Raw genomic sequence first — 24181 nt, forward strand, 5'->3', positions numbered from 1 at the left:
CATAATTAGACACGCCTCCATTTCCAAATCCCCGCCCTACAAAGGCATTCTTGTTCCATCGAAAGAAATTAAATTGTGACAAAAGAAATGACAACTTCTCAATATTGTGTTTAACTTGAATGATTCAAATTCAACTACCGGGCTGGGCTGCCGTGTGATCGTGTAGGATGACTGACAGGCAGAAAATGCCTCAAAGTGATCTGAATGGTCGGCGCTTATATATTTTCGGCAGTTCACAGAACCTAGGGCTGTCATAGAGAGGACATAGTATTTCAGGACACCAAATTCATTGTGATGTTTGAGTGCCGTTCCATACTAATCGCTTACAGCACCTTTAATCAAAAGTCTTGAAATGATCAATTTTCATGCTTGAGTTTTGATCGATTCTGATTCTAAGCCTCTTACATGGTTTTTTGTTTGGCCACGAGGCTGTAAAATCATAGAACAAGAGAAAATATGGTATTAGAAAATTGAAACCTTTAACCCAAAAATCAGTTTGAAATCGTAGCTGACTCATACTCCCTCTATCCCTGTTTAGGAAAACATAGAACTTGCATTAGATGACATAGAGTCCAGTACATCACTGTCTGTATCAGCTATAGACCAAGCCTCCACTCAAGCATTGGTAAGCAACTCTTTTCTCCCCTCATCTTTTCTTTCCTCCTCAGGTTTTTGTAGTGCATCCCAGCCTGTCCCCAAAGGGGCCTTATCTGGAGAATGTGTGCTTTTCAGTTTCAGCAGTGACTTGAATCACTGAGTTTTCCCTCGTCTCTCACAACTCTGGGGAAAATTCAGTTTGACTGCTTGAAAGTTCTAGTCAATGACTTTTGTGTCCTTTAATTTGTCATTTGAGCGCGAACTCAACCTCAAAGTTGTTATCTGTTGTGGTAAGTTGTTATATTGTCGTATCTAGCCAGTTGTTGCAGGAGCAGCGTGTCAGGAACGTGGCTTTCTGGGATGTTAATGAGACCGGAGAGGCTGTTCTTTTTCTCTGTGTGTGTGGGTGGGCATTGAGTGGGAAGTGCCCTCCTTCTTCCCGAGGCACAACGTTGAGCATCTTTGTCAATGAAAGCACTTTTGATGACATTGTCTCTCTCACAAAATGTGTCGGGATCATGCTTAGTAGTCCCTGTTAAATCTGAAGCATATTGGAATCAGAGACATGTATGAGGCCATATATATATATATATATATATATATATATATATATATATATATATATATATATATATATATATATATATATATATATATATGTATGTATGTATGTATGTATGTATGTATTTGTGTGTGTCTTTGATTGAATTAATAGATTTAAATGGGCATCCTTGGCTTAAAAAAAGATTTTAGATTAGAATGGGTTAGTGATACTTGACTGATTGCAAAGACGATGAGTGTGATTTTTATTCCTGACAAGCTTTGAGTTTCACTATGAAGTGTTTTGAATGCCACCAGTGGTCACAATCACCAATTACGGTTTTGCAACTTGAAGTAGAAATACAAACACGAATGCCTGTGTAGTCATATAATCTTTTAAGCCTTTCTCTGCTTTTCAATTTGCTGAAGTTTTGAAAGAAATTCATAAATTGTCAAATGAGCACTTTAAAAATTAAGTAATTGAAAGCACTCGTTAAAACAACCCTGACGAGTTAATTAGCCAATCTGTGCCTGATGGAAATAGTACTGAGGCATAGTGACGATGGTCTCATCAGTGTGAAAAATAATATTTAAAGACATATTCTGAGCATATTCATAAGCCAACATAATTGCTGTAAGTTCTTTTCTGCACCGGTCTCATCCGCAGTTATTCAGCAGCCTGCAAAGTGTCAGTGCGGTAATGCAGAACAAGGAAGAAGCCATTACTGGTATTAATTGCTTAAGTAGACAGCCAGAGTGTAAGGTTTAAAAATGCCTGCCTGACTGCCCTGGAGCTCTTACTTAATACAGGCCTTTAATGAGGAGCCCAAGACTAATAGCTCATCTTTTTTCCCCTCGTTTTCTCCTCCTCTCTCTTATTCTATAAAGGATAGTAATTGCTTTCATGTAATGACTAATGTTGTGTTTGAGGTCATTATCGAAATTTGAAATGAAAAGTAAATTAAACAATGCATAGTCTTGATGAATGAAAAGGGGTTGAATTGCGAGTAAACAAAGTTCTTGAGAGAGATTGAGTTGTTATAGCCACAGTGCAGCATATTCTTTTGGGTCTAACGTTTTGTTATTCGCAATGATGATTCATGTGAAGAATCGTGCGGAGAGTGATGAGTTGGAAGTGCTTTCATAAGGTTTAGAGGTCCTTTTATAATGGGCTAATGCTGTTTGTATGTTGCGTGTACATAAGTGTGGTCACATTCACCTGTTCTTTATTCCGTGGATGAACTCTATAAAGTCTACTTTATAATATTTGATATGCAATTATCATGATCAGATCTTTGCTTGAAAACCTGTTGTATGCCTTTGCTGTGAAATTTATACTGATTTTTGAAAGTAAACCTAAGAAACCTAACTTACATTTGTTAGTAGTATTTCAAGATGAACACTTGAACACTAGACTTGGGTTTACTTCATTATATTGATACATAATTTATTTTAAAAAATCATGTTAAAATGTGAGTATCAAACATGATACACCAGGCTTTTGAGATCTTCTAATCATCATTGTATTGTATTTTATGTTAAACATTAAAAAGTATTTACACTCTAGCCCAAAAGTGGGGTTGTAACCTAAATCGTGGGCTCGTCTGGGATTTGAATCAGTTATGTCCCCAGCTCCCCAGTTTATATTACTGACCCCTGTCTACGGTTCAGTCTAACAGTGTTCTTGCATGTCCATATGTTTCAGGTACGGACCTTGGCCAGGACAGATGAGGCGAGGGGCCTGCTGTGGCTGATGGAGGAAGAAGCTCTGCAGCCCGGGGGTTCAGAGGAAACTCTGCTGGAGAGACTCTTCAGTTATTACAGCCATGTGGATGGAGAGAGCAAAGGTCAGAACACAATACACTTCCCACATGCCCACCCACGCACATACTATAACACACATGTATGAAAAGGTCATGCAACCTCATGCACTCAATGCATCCCTCAGGCCCCGCCCTGCTGCTGAAGAGTGAGAAGGTACATCACTTCCTGTTGGGTCACAGCCATGGGACTGACTGGGTGGAGTATGATGCTAGCGGCTGGTTGAGCCATGCCAAACAGAATCCTGCCTCTCAGAATGCGGCCATTTTACTGCAGGATTCTCAGAAGTAAGACCCTAATATCTGCCTGCTGGTGCAAACATTTAGTGAACTCCGTCTCTGCGAGTGCTGTGAGTTTGGGTTGCTTATAACTAAACGCGAAAACACAATGAGAATCACTTAATTTATGGTTACATTTTTTATAAGAAGAAATTAAGACGGCCAGGAAATTGTAATATTTATTGATTTATATTATGTACTTTAAATAATAATAGTAATAATAATAATTGTTATAATAATCATATAAAAACTGTATTGTATTATACAGTACACTAGTATTATTACAATATTAATAATGCTTTTTTTAATTTAATTTTTATAATTTAAATAATGAAAAATAATTTACTAAATTTAATAAATTACTGTTTAGTAATATTGAATGGGGATTTTATTTTAATTGTATTTTTTTGCAGTTACCTGAATTGTTTTGTTCAAATTAATATTTACTATGTTTAGTGTTTGGGAAGCTAATGTTGCTTGTTACTGAAAAAGCAACTGCTGAGATACAATTATGTATAATGGCAATATTTTTTGCTTATTTCAAATGTTGCATAATTTATTTGTGGAGGCGTTAAATGATCCAGCTCATTTTGTGTGTACTCTGGTCCTTCTCTCTGCAGGAAGAATATCAGCAGCTTGTTTATGGGGCGTTCAGGGGGAGCCACAGTTTTGTCAGGCTCTATTGCTGGGCTTGAGGGCGGATCACAGTTGGCCCTGCGCAGGGCCACGAGCATGAGAAAGACCTTCACCACTGGTGTGGCCGCTGTTAAAAAGAAGTCCCTCTGCATCCAGATTAAACTGCAAGTGGTAAGTACTTCAAATGTGAAAACTACATCCATACACTAATGCATTCAAAACAGCTAGACAGAGAGCAACGGAATGGAACCTTATTATGGACCTCCTTGACTGGAACAGAAAATGCATGGCTCTCAAGATGTATTTTTAAGAGCTAAATCTCAGCATGCTAATTAGAGCACGGCCACTAAAATATAAAGTAGAAAATCTAGATAAACTAGTTACCCTCATTTATAAATTAGTCAACCATTTTTTTGATGGCCAATGGGATGTCTTAGAGCAGGATAGCCGATGTCCTATTTAATTTAAAGATAAGTGCTACAATTAAATGCATATTTATTTTACATAGTGTGGTGGAGAGACCCTAAAATTGTCTTCATTCACTGTTTTACTGTGTTCGTATTGTTTGAATTGTTATAATTGCATATTTCCTAATCTAGCTGAGTGGGCGTGGCAATAAGCGGTGTGGAGAACTTGAGGGAAGCACTCATTTTAGCTAATTTATGAAAGTGTTTGTGCAAATGTTTTGATTTATCAGTCCTCTTATTTGTATTTATTTACTTCATCTATTTACTTAATTCTTGTTACATTATGTATAAATCATATTGTGAAACAAGAGTTTATTTTATAAAAAACATGGTATGTTGTGATTAGTAAGAGTGGGAAAATATGTATTTAAGATGGCCGTCACTAGTAGTAAGGAGGGGTGGACTGGAATAAGAGTTTGTGATGCTGTGTGTTACGCAGCAGTTCTAGTTTTAGACTGTGTTTTTATCAACAATCTTAGTTTTAAGCTCTTAAACACATTTGTTTGCACAATTTGCACATCGCCTGAAATAAACAACCTAATAATAATTGAAAAATGGCTTGAAACTTAATGTGACTATGTCCCATAGGATGCGCTGATAGACACAGTGCGGCGGTCCAGGGTGCACTTCGTGCACTGTCTGCTGCCTAAAGCGGAGACTTCAGCTGGGGATTTGAAGGTGTTGGGAGGACCCTCATCTCGCTCTGGGGAGATAGATGCACACGGAGAAAGCTGTGACAACGGCCTCATGCAGCTGGATGTGTGCTTGCTCCGGGCGCAGCTGCGTGGCTCCAAACTGCTTGACGCCCTGCGTATCTACCGCCAAGGTTAGACTTTAAAAAGCAAGGCATTTAAAACATAAGATAAAGACAGTGAATGACCCTGGTTATCGATCTGTGACCTTTAGTTTGAAGAGAATGTGGGGAAAAATGTATGAAGAGAGGAAAGATTTCAAAGTTCAAATTTTCCATGCAGGTTTGACTTTTCCGAATATCGCGTTTTTCTCGCAGGGTTTGTTGACCTTTTGTAGGTCTTATGTGGCCAGACGCTATGTGGTATTCTAGATGTCATTTTTTTTATTCTTGAAGACGTTCATGGGCTTATTTTGTTGAGTAGTCTTTTTGAAAACATTGCAGTGAAATCAGCAAAATGTCACTGGAAAATGTTTTGGCACATTTCAGCCTAAAGCCCTGAGTAAGCACAACATTCTCAAGATAAGCGACTGACCAATGCCCTCATCATTGCTCTCTGCTGAACCTCCACGGAACTTTTAGATTTCTAGAATCACACATGTCCTTCTCCTGTAATGCTCCTGTCATTCGGCTCTCCTTTTCCGCAAGGTTATCCTGATCATTTGGTCTTTTCGGAGTTCCGTCGCCGCTTTGATGTGCTGACTCCCCACCTGACAAAGAAACATGGGCGGAACTACATCGTAACCGATGAGAGAAGGGTGAGTGTCCTTTTAATGTGTGTGTTTGTGAGTGTGTTGTTTCTCTAAGCGCCTTTTGGCTCCTCCTTCATGAGCTGCTCTTCCATGTAATTGATTATGACAGTGCTCAGGGCAGAGAGCTGTGTTGTTGATTAATGGGGCTGTAGTACACATCTTTTCCCCCTTAATCTCAGCTCTGCTCTGGTGACAGGGCAATAAAGGCTTTAATCAGGGCCCAGAGTGACGACTCTATCAGTGGCATCATGTGGCATCCTGTCCTATCACTGACCCCGCTTCTGTTATTGAGTCTACAAAGATCTGTAATGTCTTAATTTGAACTTTGTGTATACAATGGATGTATATGCGTATATATGTACATTTTAAATATGCACATTATACATATGTGTGTGTATGTGTGTATATATATATATATATAGGCCTAGTATCAGTTAAACATTTGGACATATTTAACTGAACGTAGGTTTCTCATGACCCTAAATATAGTTTGATCCAAATGCGTATGCTTAAATACTTTATTGGCTTTTTGAAAAATATAAATGGTAATGTATCAAATGGTAATAATGAATTTACTAAACTTACACACATACATGCATACATGCATACATACACTGAACAAAATTATACATGCAACACTTTTGTTTTTGCCCCCATTTTTCATGAGCTGAACTCAAAGATCTAAGACTTTTTCTATGTACACAAAAGGCCTATTTCTCTCAAATATTGTTCACAAATCTGTCTAAATCTGTGTTAGTGAGTACTTCTCCTTTGCCTACATAATCCATCCACCTCACAGGTGTGACATATCAAGATGCTGATTAGACAGCATGATTATTGCACAGGTATGCATTAGGCTGGCCACAATAAAAGGCCACTCTAAAATGTGCAGTTTTACTGTATTGGGGGTGTCCGAAAACCAGTCAGTATCTGGTGTGACCACCATTTGCCTCACGCAGTGTAACACATCTCCATAGAGTTGATCAGGTTGTTGATTGTGGCCTGTGGAATGTTGGTCCACTCCTCTTCAATGGCTGTCCGAAGTTGCTGGATATTGGCAGGAACTGGAACGCGCTGTTGTATACGTCGATCCAGAGCATCCCAAACATGCTCAATGGGTGACATGTCTGGTGAGTATGCTGGCCATGCAAGAACTTTGATGTTTTCAGCTTCCAGGAATTGTGTACAGATCCTTGCAACATGGGGCCGTGCATTATTATGCTGCAACATGAGGTGATGGTCGTGGATGAATGGCACAACAATGGGCCTCAGGATCTCTTCACGGTATCTCTGTGCATTCAAAATGCCATCAATAAAATGTACCTGTGTTCGTTGTCCATAACATTCGCCTGCCCATAACCCCACCGCCACCACATCAGCAAACCACTCACCTACACGACGCCATACACGCTGTCTGCCATCTGCCCTGTACAGTGAAAACCGGGATTCATCCGTGAAGGGAACACCTCTCCAAAGTGCCAGACACCATCGAATGTGAGCATTTGCCCACTCAAGTCAGTTACGACGATGAACTGCAGTCAGGTCGAGACCCCGATGAGGATGACGAGCATGCAGATGAGCTTCCCTGAGACGGTTTCTGACAGTTTGTGCAGAAATTCTTTGGTTATGCAAACCAATTGTTGCAGCAGCTGTCTGGGTGGCTGGTCTCAGACGATCTTGGAGGTGAAGATGCTGGATGTGGAGGTCCTGGGCTGGTGTGGTTACACGTGGTCTGCGGTTGTGAGGCCGGTTGGATGTACTGCCAAATTCTCTGAAACGCCTTTGGAGACGGCTTATGGTACAGAAATAAACATTCAGTTCACAGGCAACAGCTCTGGTGGACATTCCTGCAGTCAAAACTGTGTGATAAAACTGCACATTTTAGAGTGGCCTTTTATTGTGGCCAGCCTAAGGCACACCTGTGCAATAATCATGCTGTCTAATCAGCATCTTGATATGCCACACCTGTGAGGTGGATGGAGCATCTCGGCAAAGGAGAAGTACTCACTAACACAGATTTAGACAGATTTGTGAACAATATTTGAGAGAAATAGCCCTTTTGTGTCCATAGGAGAGAAAAAAAATATAATTTTATATATATATATATATATATATATATATATATATATATATATATATATATATATATATATATATATATATATATATATATATATATATATATATATATATATATATATATATATATATATATATATATATATATATATATATATATCATTTTTTTTTTAAACTATTTGGTTTTATTAAATTTTTTAATTTTATTTTATGAGCATGAATGGACCAGAGAGTGATACTAAACTGTTCTCTTTTCCTTTTCTTTCTCTTTCTCATTCTCTTTTCTGGACCATAGAGTGAACTAAATTGTAGTTTAAATTAATTTGAATTTTATTATTTAATTTAAATCATTCATTCATTCATTAATTTATTTATTTAGAAAATTATCTAAAATATAGTTTAGAATTAATATGATTTAGTTTCAAATTATAAAGTTCAAGTATACAGTGGATCCAATTTTATTTTATTTATTTTATTGTATGAATGGACCAGAGAGAAAAGGAAAATAATATAAAAAAATATAGTTTTGATTACATTTTTTGGTCCCAGTTCCAATACCAATTTGTTGTTTGATGACGTACTACTTTTAACTGGTATTGTATGTATATTATCTTTTTTTATAGCACACAGGTAATAGGTCAGTATTAGAACATGTTATAGGCTCAAATAGGCCTATATGTATCTCAGGAGAATGATCTTTGTTTTCATGTTGCTTTTGCTATGTTTTTCAGAGGTCTCTCTTTGGTAACTAATTCTCAGCAGATTCCCCATTAGACCTGTGATCTGTCTGCTGCTGCTCAGTCTGAGACGTGGCTTTTGGCTTGTCTCTCACTGCTGAACCTGTTCACCAGTCGGTCCCTGAGCCCCAGCAGGGAGCACTCAATACCTCCCTGTGCTTTTAGCTCAAACTCTAGCCATTAGTCATCAGTCCACAGAGATTTTTTTAATCCCCTGCCATGTTGTTATTTGCCTGACATCTTGTCAGGAAGAAAGCACTCATGGGTGAGTGGAAGAGAGGGGTCAGACATTAAGACAGTTGTCTGTGACCTGGTTTCCCCAAGGTGGCTTAGCTTTTGGACAGAAAGAGCACCCCAGTCAGCACTCTGTCCACTTGGTGCCCTGCTGAGGTGGAAGTCATACTAGATCTTTATGTCTGTCTCATGGTTTTATACGTGTGTGTTTTAGGCTGTCGAAGAACTGCTGGAGTCTCTTGAGCTGGAAAAAAGCAGTTATCACATGGGCTTGAGCAGGGTAAGTCATTCCTCACAATACATGTACTAAACATTAAAAACGATAATGTAGCTAATGATTTTAGAACTAGAAGTGGCTCATTACCTGCAATTCTTAAGCTGTTCACTCTAGCCAGCAGAGTTTTTAAGTAATTTAAGTGTCTGGCATGTTTCAACACGCTAACTAGGCCTTCTCAATTAATCAAAAAAATAGTCAAGATTGCGATTTACGGAAAAGTGTCAATGCACACATCATGCAACAGGAGTAAACCGACATCTATTTACAGTGTTTCGTAGCAACTGAGCATTGTAACCAATCACAGACGTGTCTGTTGATTTTAAGATTGGGGGATTTAAACTCTTGACATCTGGCAACCGCAACAGTGAAAGCTTGTGAAGGCTTCTTACCAATGTAAGATAACACAAATGACAAATTAAAATGAAAGTTTTCCAGGATAAACAAGCAGCAGACAAATATTGCTGACGATTGTGCTTAATAAATCGACAGAAGCAGAAATTGTGATTTATGATTAAAATACAATTTATTGCACAGCCTGCATCAACACTGAACTGATTTGAGCTAAATAATGACACCATTGTTTTTTTTATCATACTCGCGAAGCTCTAAATTCATCTCAAAAAAGAAAGACTTCACATGTTCAGTCGCTCTATGTTATGGATCAGTGCATTGAGTCAGTTTGTGGCATACAGATTCGGCCTGAGTCACAAGGATCAGTTCCAAACAGATGGCATGATTTCCATTTAGATTGCCGAAACGTTTGCTTCTTCTACACCTCTTAGACACAGACAGACTTTAATCCGCTCTGCCGCTGTGCTCACATCTGGATGGAAAGTTCGGCAGGGTGGGCTTCGGCCAGAAAGACTCGTCTCCTCCTCTCCCGCCGTGAAGAACTCTCTGCTCTGGGCCGACGCTTTACCCAGAATGCTAAGCTGCAGATGGGACATGGCTGGCATCGTTGGCAGGCCTCATTGGCGGGCGTGTTGGAGCGAGAAAGACAATTATTCAGAGGTTTTCTGAGAACACATGAGCCAGGCTGGAAGGTTGTGCTATTGCACACTGGGTCTCCCCTAAACTTCGAATGATTAAAGCAGAATTCCTTTTGTGCATCTTCTGTAGACGATAGATTGATTCTGGCGAGGCACCGGCTTGCTTTGTTTGGTTTACTCTGGCTTGCCGCACGACGATAACTCACTACAAACACCAATCAGCCCAGCAAGATATTGTGCTTCCAGACAAAGAACAGAAGCCTGGAGAGAGAGCCAGAATAATGACAATCTGATAAATAGCTGATTACATAAATGGGAATAGATAAAAACGTGTCCAGGAAATAGTTGGCGGCCATCATTTTAGAATTCTCCTTCACACCACTGATGGTGATTTGTACATACAGTGGCCGTTTAAATTTTTTTATTTTTTTTATTTTTTTTTATTTTTTTTTACTGTGTTTTGTTTAAAATAGTAGGGCTATTTTTTTTTTTAACCTATTTTAAATTTTTTACTTATGGTTTTTTAAAGTAATTTTGAAACCTTATTAAAAATTTAAGTATTAAAGGAAGATTAATTTAATTTAAAGGAAAGCTCTAGGGCCAGATTTACTAACAGCTTTCATCAGTGCAAACCATCTTTTGGCGTTAAAATAGTACTGTCAGGATTACTTATGACGCGCAGTGAAGAATTACCGCTGAAAAGGCTTGGACAGAGTTATTTTTGTGCCTGACCTTACTGAATATGCATTTGTAGGAGTTTCCGTTTCAGATGCAAAATTTATGGGAGGAGAGTATTAAAATGAATCACGCAACGTGATTTACTAATGTATGCACTCATCAAATGACTGGTATTTGCGTCATTATTTAACGGCCAAACAAAGCATGTCTTAAAGCAGGTGGCAATTTGCACTGTTTTTGGTAGATTGCACTGGTCATTATGGAAATGATCTGGCTGCGTCTGTGTTCTTTTAATGTGTGCATTGTCAGTAAATCACACACAGAATTTTCCCCTCCCATCGGCGCTTTTATGGAATTGAGCTCTAACGCTAATTTGCCCCGTTTAGTAAATCTGGCCCCTAGTTTCTTGTGTACAGATGCCACTTAGTTTTATGTCTACTGTAGTAACATTAAGACATTTTTAAATGTGTCCAAATTTTTTTGGAGTCAGTGTTGATGTGAACAAGATCCCAAGCAATCATAAACTCCCTCCACTGCTTATTGAAAACAGTCATTGTACAGTTGCCACCTTAGTACAATACATCCGTCTAAATCACAGACTCCCCACAGACTTACACACAAGCTCCTCTCTTTGCACTCCTCCATCGTCATTTGTTTCCCCTTCTCTTCGTGAGGAATGTCATTCTCTCAGTCTCCATGGAAAACGCTGCCATTTGACCCCCGTGAAAGGACTTTTCCACCACGCTGACCTTCGGTGCTCTTGTGAGGAAAAGCCTGGCGAATCACAGGCCTGCTGGGTGAATGTCATGGGGCGACTTGGCTAACAAGCAGCCGCATGCAACAGAGACATTTCTGAACACTATCATCATGTTCTTCAAGTGAACCCTTCCAACAGAGTCTCTGAGGATGATGTAATTCAGTAAAATAGTGTTTCGCACATGCTCCCTAATGCCGTGGGTAATGTAGTTGTGAGTATTTTAGCATCTCCACCGAATCTTACATTTGACTCGAGAGGACCATGAATGAAGTTCTCGTTTGGGTGATATCAGGCTTTTTTTGCGGCACATCTTCACTGACATTGAGAAATGAAACTCAATTTTCCTTTGCTACTCTCCTGAGGTGGAGTGGTCCCTCTCTGATATTACACCTGCCTGAAAGCAGATAAGTGTGTGTGTGTGTGTGTATTGGCTGCCCAGCAGGTAGCTCAGCCCTGATGTTCTAATTTACGGGGTTGTAAAGGGTTGTGGGGAGCGTTTCAGGTAAATGTATTGTCTTTTATTTTTATTTGTGGTACCATTGGGTTGGCAGTCGAATGCCATGGGGTCCGAAAGCTGTCAAACTTTACATGAATATGGAATCATTTCATAACACTCCATTCTCCCCTATGATCTGATGCTTGGAGCTCTGAAAGATTGCCTCCTGTAATAACAATAACCAAGGCTCTACATCACTGAAAGGCTCTGGCTGCCTTTGATGTAAAAAGGAAGATTATACTGCAGAGCTGCTCCAGATAAAGGCTCAATCAAGAGGCATTTGTTGCCATTCCCTCAGATGAGTAGTAATTGCAGCAGTGGACTATCATCTCTCTCTCTCTCTCTCTCTCTCTCTCTCTCTCTCTCTCTCTCTCTCTCTCTCTCTCTCTCTCTCTCTCTCTCTCTCTCTCTCTCTCTCTCTCTCTCTCTCTCTCTCTCTCTCTCTCTCTCTCTCTCTCTCTCTCTCTCTCTCTCTCTCTCTGTGTCTGTCTGTCTGTCTCTAGATAGATAGATAGATAGATAGATAGATAGATAGATCTATATATATATATCTCTCAAACCAATTTCCCAAAGCAGTACTTCTTTCCAGCACAGGGTCTCAGGTACACCCCAGATTCTGTGCGGTTTTAATTAGGATTCTGTTCATCTAGATTAATCCATCTTTAAAACTAATAGAATGCTAATGCAATTAGACCATGTCCACAGAGTTTGATGAATGCACGTCTGCAAAAAACGCAAGGTCCACTTCCCTCAAATTTCTCTGATTAAATGGCCTAATGGAGTTGGATTCCGAAGTGTTAATCCACCTCGATTTGACACCCCCACCACAGAGCGGAAAATTACGAGTAAACAGAGCATGGGCAGAGGTTTAGAGGAAATCCTCACGCTTTCAGACAGGGTGACTGCAGAACTTATTTGCAGGAAAGGAAAATCTGGGACTATGAAATTGTATATATATCACTCACTTATATATATCTAAATAATATATATTAATATATTTGTATTTATAAATTTTTTAATTAAAAAAAAATAATTATACACAAGTTCAAAAGTTTGGGGTCTGGAAGATTTTTTTGAGTAATTTTTATGCTCACCAAAGCTGCATTTATTCAAATGTACAGTAACAAATGTAATATTGTGAAATAGTTACAATTTAAAATAACTGTGTCTGTTTTAATATATTGCAATATATTATAAAATATAATTTCCTGTGATGGCAAAGTTGAAAGCAGTCATTACTCCAGTCTTCAATGTCACATGATCCTTTCAGAAATCTTTCTAATATGCATATGCAAAAAAAAATTATTTCTTTGAAATAGTCTTACTGATCCTAAACCTTTTTTTTTTTTTTAATTTGTTTTTTAAATGTATCTTTGCATTACTGTATGTCTTAAGACCCTTTGGGTGAAAGTGTCTGACAAATGCATTAATTAACTGAAATATTTAAATGTATGTATCTTGGCGTGTGTGTGTGTATATATATATATATATATATATATATATATATATATATATATATATATATATATACATACATATATATATATATATATATATATATATATACATACATACATACATACATACATACATACATACATACATACATACATACATACATACATACATACAGGTGCTGGTCATATAATTAGAATATCATCAAAAGTTGATTTATTTCACTAATTCCATTCAAAAGTGAAACTTGTATATTATATTCATTCATTACACACAGACTGATATATTTCAAATGTTTATTTCTTTTAATTTTGATGATTAGTGCTTACAGCTCATGAAAGTCAAAATCAGTATCTCAAAATATTAGAATATTTACATTTTAGTTTGAATAAATGACCATCCCTACAGTATAAATTCTGGGTATCTCTTGTTCTTTGAAACCACAATAATGGGGAAGACTGCTGACTTGGAAATGATCCAGAAGACGAACATTGACACACTCCACAAAGAGGGTAAGTCACAGAAGGTCATTACTGAAAGGTGTGGCTGTTTACAGAGTGCTGTATCAAAGCATATTAAATGCAAAGTTGACTGGAAGGAAGAATTTGGGTAGGAAAAGGTGCACAAGCAACAGGGATGACCGCAAGCTTGAGAATACAGTCAAGCAAAGCCGATTCAAACACTTGTGAGAGCTTCACAAGGAGAGAACTGAAGCTGGAGTCAGTGCATCAAGAGTCACCACGCTCAGACGTCTTCAGGAAAAGGGCTACCAAGCCACTTCTGAACCAGAGACAACGTCAGAAGCATCTTACCTGGGCTGTGGAGAAAAAGAACTGGACTGTTGCTCAGTGGTCCAAAGTCCTCTTTTCAGATGAAAGTAAATTTTACATTTCATTTGGAAATCAAGGTCCCAGAGTCTGGAAAAAGAGTGGAGAGGCACAGAATCCATGTTGCTTGAAGTCCAGTGTGAAGTTTCCACAGTCAGTGATGATTTGGGCTGCCATGTCATCTGCTGGTGTTGGTCCACTGTGTTTTCTGAAGTCCACAGTCAACGCAGCCATCTACCAGGAGATTTTAGAGCACTTCATGCTTCCTTCTGTTGACAAGCTTTATGGAGATGCTGATTTCATTTTCCAGCAGGACTTGGCACCTGCCCGCACTGCCAAAGGTACCAAAAGCTGGTTCAATGACCATAGTGTTACTGTGCTTGATTGGCCAGCAACCTCGCCTGACCTGAACCCCATAGAGAATCTATGGGGTATTGTCAAGAGGAAGATGAGAGACACCAGACCCAACAATGCAGATGAGCTGAAGGCCACTATCAGAGCAACCTGGGCTCTCATAACACCTGAGCAGTGCCACAGACTGATCGACTCCATGCCACGCCGCATTGCTGCAGTAATTCAGGCAAAAGGAGCCCCAACTAAGTACTGAGTGCTGTACATGCTCATACTTTTCATTTTCATACTTTTCAGTTGGCCAAGATTTCTAAAAATCCTTTCTTTGTATTGGTCTTAAGTAATATTCTAATATTTTGAGATACTGATTTTTGACTTTCATGAGCTGTAAGCTCTAATCATCAAAATTAAAAGAAATAAGCATTTGAAATATATCAGTCTGTGTGTAATGAATGAATATAATATACAAGTTTCACTTTTTGAATGGAATTAGTGAAATAAATCAACTTTTTGATGATATTCTAATTAAATGACCAGCACCTGTATATACATATACATATATATATATATATACACACACACACACACAAACTTATTTATTTGTATTAATAAATATAAATTTAACAAACAGAATTTAATATTAAATATTTTTATTAACATTGTACCATTAACCAAATGTGATGAATTCAGTGAAAGTTTTATTGTATTTCCATACATCTCATAGCAGTGGTCTTTTTGCAGGTGTTCTTCAGGGCAGGTGTTTTGGCTAAGCTAGAGGAGCACAGAGATATCCAGACCAGACGCAACATCACCCTGTTTCAGGCAGCGTGCAGGGGCTACTTGGCCCGACAAGCCTTCAAGAAGAGGAAGGTAAGTCCTCCTTACCTCATAAAAAGGAATTCATAATGTAAATAATTTACACTGTATGAAATATTTAAGACATTTTAAGCCACTTTTTGTTCCAGCAAAGTGGAAATGTTTTGTGCTTGAGCGTCTCTCCCGCTCTCAGCGCTCGAGTTCATTTGTCGTGAGGTTTGTCTCGGAGTCCATCAGAATGTCAATGCTGTCTTGAGAAAATCCCTCTGGCTGTGGCCTTGGCTGACAGATAACATTCAATCAGAGCATCTCCAGGGAAGAAGACACCTACCCCACTGCCCTCCATCACAGGCCTATCGATTCTCCTGCCACTGTGTGCCCTGCACTCTCGCCTATCCCCTCTCTGTCCATTAATTTCTGCTTTGCCACTCACGCCGTCTCTTTTTGGGTTTAAGCCCCAGCGTCTTGTATTTTGTTCTGCCTTCCTTTTTAGTCTCTGATCCTTTGTGCTCTATTCTCACTTCCTCACTTCCACACTCATGCTGTCCTCAGTGGGATTGGCTCAGGATGTGAGGGCCGGTCCTACAGTTGCCTGTGACTCTGTCTCTGTCTCTTGAGAAGACTGGGCCCCTGTCTCTGTAAAGTTTGTGTGAAAGGAGGTGGGCTCGATGTAACTCCTCATGCTGCTGTTGGCCCTCGGTGGTCAGCTGCCTTGGCAGTACAGCTTCATCAACAACATCCACTTCCTCTTTCAGTGTTGTACACAAACCAAGAAGGCTTTCCTTGGTGAAACTTTGTTTTCAGTTTACCTCAGAGCTCTTGACAGGAGACAAGACTGTTTACTGGATGTTTTGCTGTAAGTAAAGGGAGTTTGTTTTCACTTGTGGGCTGTTGTTTGTATCGTAGATGTTAGTAGGGGTTGTTTTCTTCATTTAGATCTGTTTTTTGCCTCCGTTGTTTAGTAGGGCTCCTTGTAAGGCGTCTTTTGTAACGCTGATTTGTAGGTGAGCCGCTTTATAGCTGTTGCCATAAAAAATGTCTTGTGTACTTCTAGATTTGTTTAACTTCTTTGAAGAAGTTCTTGACTAAGTACTGCGGCTTTCCATTTGCTGGCGGGTTCACTGTTATTTTCTGCTTTCTGTAAAATTATTGTCCCAACAAAGAGCCTTGTCTGGATGCCTCTGAATCACAGCAACCTGTCCCCAAAGGAATTTATTTCCTTAGAAAGAAATCTTTTGTCAAGCACATGTCAGAAACCTGTGCTTCATGCTAGACTGAGAGATGAGTCTAGGGATTTGTGCTGGGTTGTAGCTGTAGAAAGTCTCCTGATGGGCCATAACCTCAGACACCCATGGACTTGTCAGTGACTATATAATGAATATTACATGCCAACACTTAAATATAAAATTCCAACACTTTCTTTTTCTGACAAGCTGTAATCTGATTGAATGGAAGTTAATTTGAATTTCTGGAGGTCAAGGTACACAAATAAACGCTTTTGAGAATGAAATAGTCAAAGTATTTGGTTTTCCTGCTAGTGACATTAGATCTTTTGAAATACATTTTTAAGGACAATGTCTGAGGCACTTACTACAATTAAAATTCCACTAGGTACTATGTTTGTGAAATAATTGGTACTTTTTAATTGTGTAGTTTTTTTTTTTTTTTTGTCTACAACCTGCCACAAATGGACATTCGGTCTGTCTTTTACTTTTAATTTTAATTTTGTTTTAATTAAATATTTTTTGAAATGGGCATTAACACTCTTATTTCAAAATTCAAAATTTTGGGGTATTTTTTTTATTTTATTTAAGAAATACATTTATTCAGCAAGGAAGCATTAAATTGATCAAAAGTGACCGACATTTATGTATAATATTACAAAAGATAACTATTTCAAATAAATGCTGGTCTTTTGAACTTTCCATTTGTCAAATAATTAAATGTATCAAGATTTAATGTTTCTTGAGCAGCAAATTAGCATATTTGAATGATTTCTGAAGACTGGACTCTAATGACTGCTGAAAATTCAACTTTACCATCATAGAAATACATTTTAAAATATATCACAATAGAAAACAGTTATTTTAAATTATAACAATATTTCACTGCATTTTCTTGTCAAATAAATGCAGCCTTGGTGAGCATAGGAGACTTCTTTCAAAAACATCAAAAAAGCTTACTGAACCCAACCTTTTGAATGGAAATGTAAAAAAGTACATATTAATCATTTTATAGTATTCTTCTGCAAAATGAACTACGGTCAGTTATTTTACATGGAATAAAATGGTCTCTTCCATTCTTTATGTTCAAATTTAACCATTATTCTGATTAAATGTCTGGTTATGAGGCACTACAAAGGCTGACCCAGTGATGAAAACAGTCTTGGACAGAATCTCAGTATCATATCCTCTTCAAAATCTAAAAAAAGTGAGTAGAAAGTGGAAGTGGATGTGATGGAGTCATTTTTGTTTTATAGGATGTATTTAATGTCAAGACAAGCAGAGTTGAGTTGAATTGTTACAGCGGATCCCTGAGAGACAGCCATGTGGGACCAGGCTTCCTGTGGCAAACCACAGATGCCACAATGCAAAATCAATTTGCTTGTTTCTCTCTCAGATCGATAATGGAGGGATCTCAGCACCTTGAAGTCTGTTCCAGTTTTAGAGCGCGTTCTAAGCCTTCAGTCCCTCCAGATTTCTGTCTTTCCTCTTTCCTCCTTTCTGTTTGTCTCTGTGGGGGGCATCTGAAAGGAGAACAACTCCACGTGGGTTTCTTTGAAGCTCGCCGGCCCCTCCCCAAGTTTCTTTGACGTTCAACAGAAATGACACTAGAGGGAGCTGGGAATTTCACGAATGCCAATCGTGTGTCTAATTAACTCGTTGCCTAAAGACACAAGATTTCGCTCCAAGTGTGAACAGGTGCCCTCGCAGACACGAGTGAGTGCGCTCAAATGTCCTCGTGTTCATACGTGCAGATGAATGCCACCTGCTGATCCGTATTCAAATTCACACCACACACCTGTTGGAAGGGTTGTGGCCGATTTTGTTGGAGTCGCATCCGCTCCTGCCAGGCCCCAGGGCTCACAGGCACCATTTCCTCCAGACGGCCATTTTAATTAGGAAGCTCTTCCTGATTTCGCCGTGTCTTACAAGCTGTTTAGATGGCTGTTTGTGGCATTTGTTGTGGTCAAAGCGTGGCAAATGAGCTGCGGTGCATATGTCGGTCACACGCTGCCTCTGTTCTGTGCCGAAGCTTTCTTGCCGTGACAAATTAGACATAGCTCGAATGCAACGTGCATGGACTCGGTCCCGTTAATGTGCTGAATTGGGCCTGTCTAATTGGGTTTCCAGATAATCCTCTATTATTTGAATCGTCCCTGTTCCTGCAGCATGTAAATCTTATGCAGGGTTTAAATCAGCTGCCAAGTAGTATTGAAGTTTAATTGAATTACTCAAAGGAGCTTGGGGCTTTTGCTTCGAGCTGCATTTCTACACAGTTGGTAAGACTCCAGAATCACTCCTCTGTATAGCCTTCTGACGGCCTCATTGAAGAAAATGTTTGTTTTCCATTTATTCTTCCTGTGATCAACACAAGTAATGGGTGTTTTGCTGAGGGTTAGTATGCAAGCCATGTTTATGTCCACTTGATGGAGTAGAGCAGCATTTTTTTTTTTATAGTCTAGAGTGGAAATAAGTGGGTAGCACACTGAGATGTGTAAGATGACTGACTTTGTGTTCATGCCATGTTAGAAATATGAAAAATACATACAGTCTCGTTAATAGATTTTCATAAGCCTCATGATAACACTCTGAAATTGATAAGAAGGCCTACCCAATTTGACAAATAAAATATAACAGTAAATAAATAAAATATATAATACTATTAAAAATTATATATTTATTTATATATATATTTTTTATTTTTATTATTTTTAATATTAAATTTAAATATTTCCTCAATATTAAATTAAATTAATTTTGATAACACTCTGAAATTGATGAGTAGCCCTACCCAGTGTGATAAATAAAATATAAAACTAACTAAATAAGAGAAAACACTATAAAAAAAAATATATATATATTTATTTATTTATTTATTTATTTATTTATTTATTTATTTATTTATTTAAATATTTTATTTATTTAAATATTTTATTTATTTATTATTATTTTTTTAAAAAAATTTAAAATTTTTTTTTCTAAATATTATATTTAAACACTTCCTAAATATTAAAATTCATTTAATATGATAAATCTATAAAATTCTTAAGTAGGCCTATCCAATGTAATGAATAAAATGTAAAAAGTAAATATTTTATTTATTTATTTTTTAATATTACATCCATTTTCCTAAATGTAACATTTGAAATGTTTTACAAATATTATTGTTAAATAATAAAGTTTAAACTTTTTTTTAAATATAAACTTTTTTAAATACTATAATTTAGTTTTCAAAAAATAAATATTTCTCAATATTTCATGATAAAACATTTTGCTCGGTCTTGGGGTTACACCTCACTTTGTGGTTCCTTGCGTGTGAACATTCAGGAACCCCTAGAGACAATAGTCCCACCCTCAGGCTTATGGCGGACCCTACTGTGGACGTCCTGGAGCTGAAAAGGTCCATTCACTGCTGGCTTCCCAAAGGGAACCTCTTTGACTGTGGGGCCCTGGCCTTTAAACACAGGCCTGCTATTGTCCATCTGGCCTCTGATTGGTTTGAACCACTGTACTTCACAAGCACAAGACCTGACAATTTCTCACGAGCACAGCAGTAGGAAGAACATGCAGTCATAAACAATGTCTTTGTTTTTCAGATCCAGGACTTGGCAATCCGCTGCATCCAGAAAAACATCAAGAAGAACCGGGGTGTGAAAGGCTGGCCGTGGTGGAAGGTCTTCACCACCGTCCGTCCTCTCATTGAGGTTCAGCTTACAGAGGAACAGATCCGCGGCAAAGACGTAAGTGCCCGTCATCTTCACTAACCACTTCAAATGCTCTAAATAGGCATGTCATGTACAGGTTTTGCCTTTTGACAATAGCACAGCTGAATTTAAAGCCCATCTGTGTGGTTTTTAATGCCCCTCTCGGTTTCTCCGCCTTGCGGGGGTCCCTCTCAAATTCAACTGCAGCTCTCAGTCGCACCCAAAGCGCCCGTCTCTTTGATCACTGTCTCTGCGGCTTCGCCTCAATCTGAGTGTTTGTAGAGTTGTGTGTGTGTTTGTGTGTGGGGAGAGTGGCAGGGTTGTGTGTATGCATACATTACCTATGTAGCTAGCTGGATCAAAAGCAACTCTGCTTCCCGCGGGGGAGTGCATTAGCATGTCACAGAGCGTGTGTGTGTGCGTGCGTGATTCGTCCGCTGGGCCGCGTCCTGCTGAGTTCTTGTGTAGCCATGCAGTCAGGCGTGCTCCTGCGAGAGACAGACGGGTGCTGACACTGCCTCCAAACAGTCTGCTTTTAAAAAACAAACACAGAGTCACTATCTCCTCTGCACAAACAGCCTTCAGAGCTGCAACTGATTGGCTGTAGCCTGCAGTTCTCTCAAGTTGGCAAAAGAAAAGTTTAGGAAAGTGGGAGGAGGTTTGCAGTACGGAGTCACAGAGACTCAGAGAACAGGGCAGGGTTTTTACCTGTCTGTCATTCTGTTACCATTTCTAATTTATCTCACCTGTCTATCTCTATACTTCGCTAAATATAGAGGCTGTCATTGTGTCTGAATGTCTGACTGTCTGTGGTCATTTTTCTACATCATAGCTGAATTTTGTCATCCTATCTTTCTGACTGTCTTATTATTGTTCCTTCGATTGCCTGTCTGTCTTTAGGAGGAAATTCAGCAACTCAAGTTGAAGCTGGAGAAAGTGGAGAAGGAGAGGAATGAGTTGAGGCTCAATAGTGACCGACTGGAAAGCAAGGTTAGTGCTGAAATTCAATTGAGATTGACTTCAAATTCAGTTCAGATTCAATTCAAATTCAATTTAAAGAAACTAAAGTTTATAAGTTTATCACATACCAAATACCAATGTTTCAGTAAGCAATGAATAGGATTACACTAATTAGTATGCTTTATTTAAGAATTTATATATTAATATAAATATCAACAGATTAAATTGGTTACATTTAAATAACTTTAACTGTAAATAAAGTTAACAGCAAAATGTATGGGGTTATAATAATTAACATAACCCCTTTTATTTAAAAATACATGTTAATGTAAATATTAACAATTAAAACAATGCCATGAAATGAATTATTCAAGAAAACGTTAATAAAGTATTTTATACAATAATATTTTATATTTGAATAATATAATTGATTACATTTAATTTATATAGTATTGAAATATATTCATATATATTATATTTATTAATTTATATTAACATGTAACATATTACATTAATTTATATAGTATTTATATATATTCATATATATTATATTCCTATATATTCATATAATATCTTTATTATTTATTATTCAAGCAAACAAAAACTTATTAAAAAAAATTAATGAATTAAAGGTTACAGCAATATCAAGTATTCAAATAAACATTCAGCAATAGGAAAAAAGTAAATTTAATGAAAATGAATTACTAAATTAAATGACTGGCTCCATCTTCAAATGCATGATTTTTAGATACAGTACTATACTGTACATTAATGCTTATAAAAGCTGCTAAACACATTTTACCAAATATAGGGTTTTTTGTTGTCGGTTTTGTCAATTTGATACCAAAGCGCAATGCGTCCCCACATTTACATGTCCAGTATAAGGCGTCCTTTATAATATTCCTACATCAGGTTATTTCTATACATGTCAGTATTGCATCAGTGTACAAAATCACACACCCACAGTCATAGACACCCAGAGCTCACGCCGTCACCATCTCACCACATTTAAAAAAAATCTGTCATCTGTGTGTGAAATATGTGAGCGATGATACAGATGTGAAGTGCTGCATATGAGCGAGAGATGAGCTCATGCGTTACTCTAAAGTTTGCATAGAGCATGTGTGACACATCTAGTGGACGCGCACTTCATGTTTGCTCATTATGTGTGTGTTTCAGATCACAGAACTCTCATCAGAGCTCGCCGATGAGCGCAACACGGGTGAATCCGCCTCGCAGCTGCTGGAGTCCGAGACCTCGGATAGACTGAGGCTAGAGAAAGACATGAAGGATCTACAGGTACCACACGCACTCCTCTGAACAGAAACAGAGTTGTGACTTGATGGTTTTCTGTGAGGAAATCTCCTCATGCCTGAAATAGATATTTTCTGCCAATGCACAGACAATGCAGTTCATGCAGCAGAGCGTGAGCCGTATACAAATTGTGTCGTCTCATATTAAATATCAGTGTGAAAGACAGTGTGTGTGAGCGAGAGACTGCAGATGTTTGTCTCTGTATGCCTGGAGTGTGTGTGTGTGTGTGTGTGTGTGTGTGTGTGTGTGTGTGTGTGTTTTATGTGTCTCTTAGGCTCAAGGTTGCCTGTGTGAGCAGATGGTCTGAGTATTTCCCTGCAGAACAGAGATCTGATGTGCTCTGGGTCTGTGTATGTGTTTGCATGTCAGGCCAAGTTTGACGCTATGAAGAAGCAGATGGAGTCTATGGAGATGGAGGTAATGGAGGCACGACTCATACGGGCATCAGAGCTCAACGGGGAAATGGACGACGATGACACTGGTGAGTTTGTGATGTCATTTCCTGATCTCAGTGAAGGGATTCCCTCATGGCTGAGCTTTGAGCAAAGCTTTGAGTGAAAACGATCACAGCCTTCCTGAATCGTTTTGGCAGAATTGAAGGGTTATCTGGGAGGATTTCCATGAGTGTGGCGGCCCATGACTCTCCGGTGAGGAGGAGAGCTTCAGGTGTGCTGAGCTTTTCAGCGTGGCACCTCCAGACAAATGAGAAAATAATCTGTAGCATCAGAGCTGCTGCTCCTCATTAAGCTGTTTATATGGAAATGCCAGGGGGCACTGAAAACACCAAACATACGCACGCTCTCACTCTCTCTCTATGCCTCTCTCGCTCTTTTTCATTCCTTTATACTTGTGCTTCTGGAACTTTCCACGAAGAGGGAAAATTTGGTTTCTCATTATTTTTTTTTTTTTTAAGTATTAGAGAGAAAAATCCATGTGTTTTACTTTGAGAACTGAAAAACTACAAAAACTATCCATCATAAAATTATGAGTTGCATGAAAAGTAACTTTTAAACCCATCAGATTAGTTTTTTTGGGCTCAACTCAAGAGATTTTTACCTTCTTGACTGTATCAAACAATTCAATATATTTACCATCAAACTACTGCTAAAGCTTATATTCAGTTAGTAAAGTAATACTTTGTTGCACATTTTGAATGCAACCCTGTTCATGTCTGATTTTGTGAATTGTAATGCCGAATAGGCTAGACCCATTCTGCATCATGACGTAAAGACAGGTCAATTATTTAATTAGAATTTTCCATTTTTATTACAGTGTTGACTGGATTCATCAAGCTCAACCATTCAACCCGTTTACCAGTTATTTTATTTTAATAAATATTTTTCTTAAATTATAGGAAATACTGCAAACCAACATTTCAGTCATGACAACTCTCGGAAAAGTTTAGCATGGTGATGGATATGACAGTGATAATGTATTTGGTCTTGGCGGAATAGATCTGCTACACTGCTGCTGCTGTTGGTTATTGCTGTAGTTGTAGATTA

At 38.3% G+C, this 24181-nt stretch overlaps 1 protein-coding gene across 1 annotated transcript in view; it reads left to right on the forward strand.

Annotated features, from left to right (window-relative positions):
* LOC131520887 (unconventional myosin-XVIIIa-like) overlaps positions 1–24181 on the forward strand; it is a 75396-nt gene that overhangs the window by 21212 nt on the left and 30003 nt on the right. The window contains 12 exon segments of the mRNA XM_058745408.1: positions 539–625; positions 2843–2984; positions 3086–3245; positions 3857–4043; positions 4928–5165; positions 5679–5788; positions 9047–9112; positions 15404–15532; positions 20298–20441; positions 21306–21395; positions 22545–22664; positions 23049–23160. Of these exon segments, the coding sequence (XP_058601391.1) occupies positions 539–625; positions 2843–2984; positions 3086–3245; positions 3857–4043; positions 4928–5165; positions 5679–5788; positions 9047–9112; positions 15404–15532; positions 20298–20441; positions 21306–21395; positions 22545–22664; positions 23049–23160 (1585 nt within the window).

This window comes from Onychostoma macrolepis, chromosome 15 (assembly GCF_012432095.1).
Source record: "Onychostoma macrolepis isolate SWU-2019 chromosome 15, ASM1243209v1, whole genome shotgun sequence".
NCBI lineage: Eukaryota > Metazoa > Chordata > Actinopteri > Cypriniformes > Cyprinidae > Onychostoma > Onychostoma macrolepis.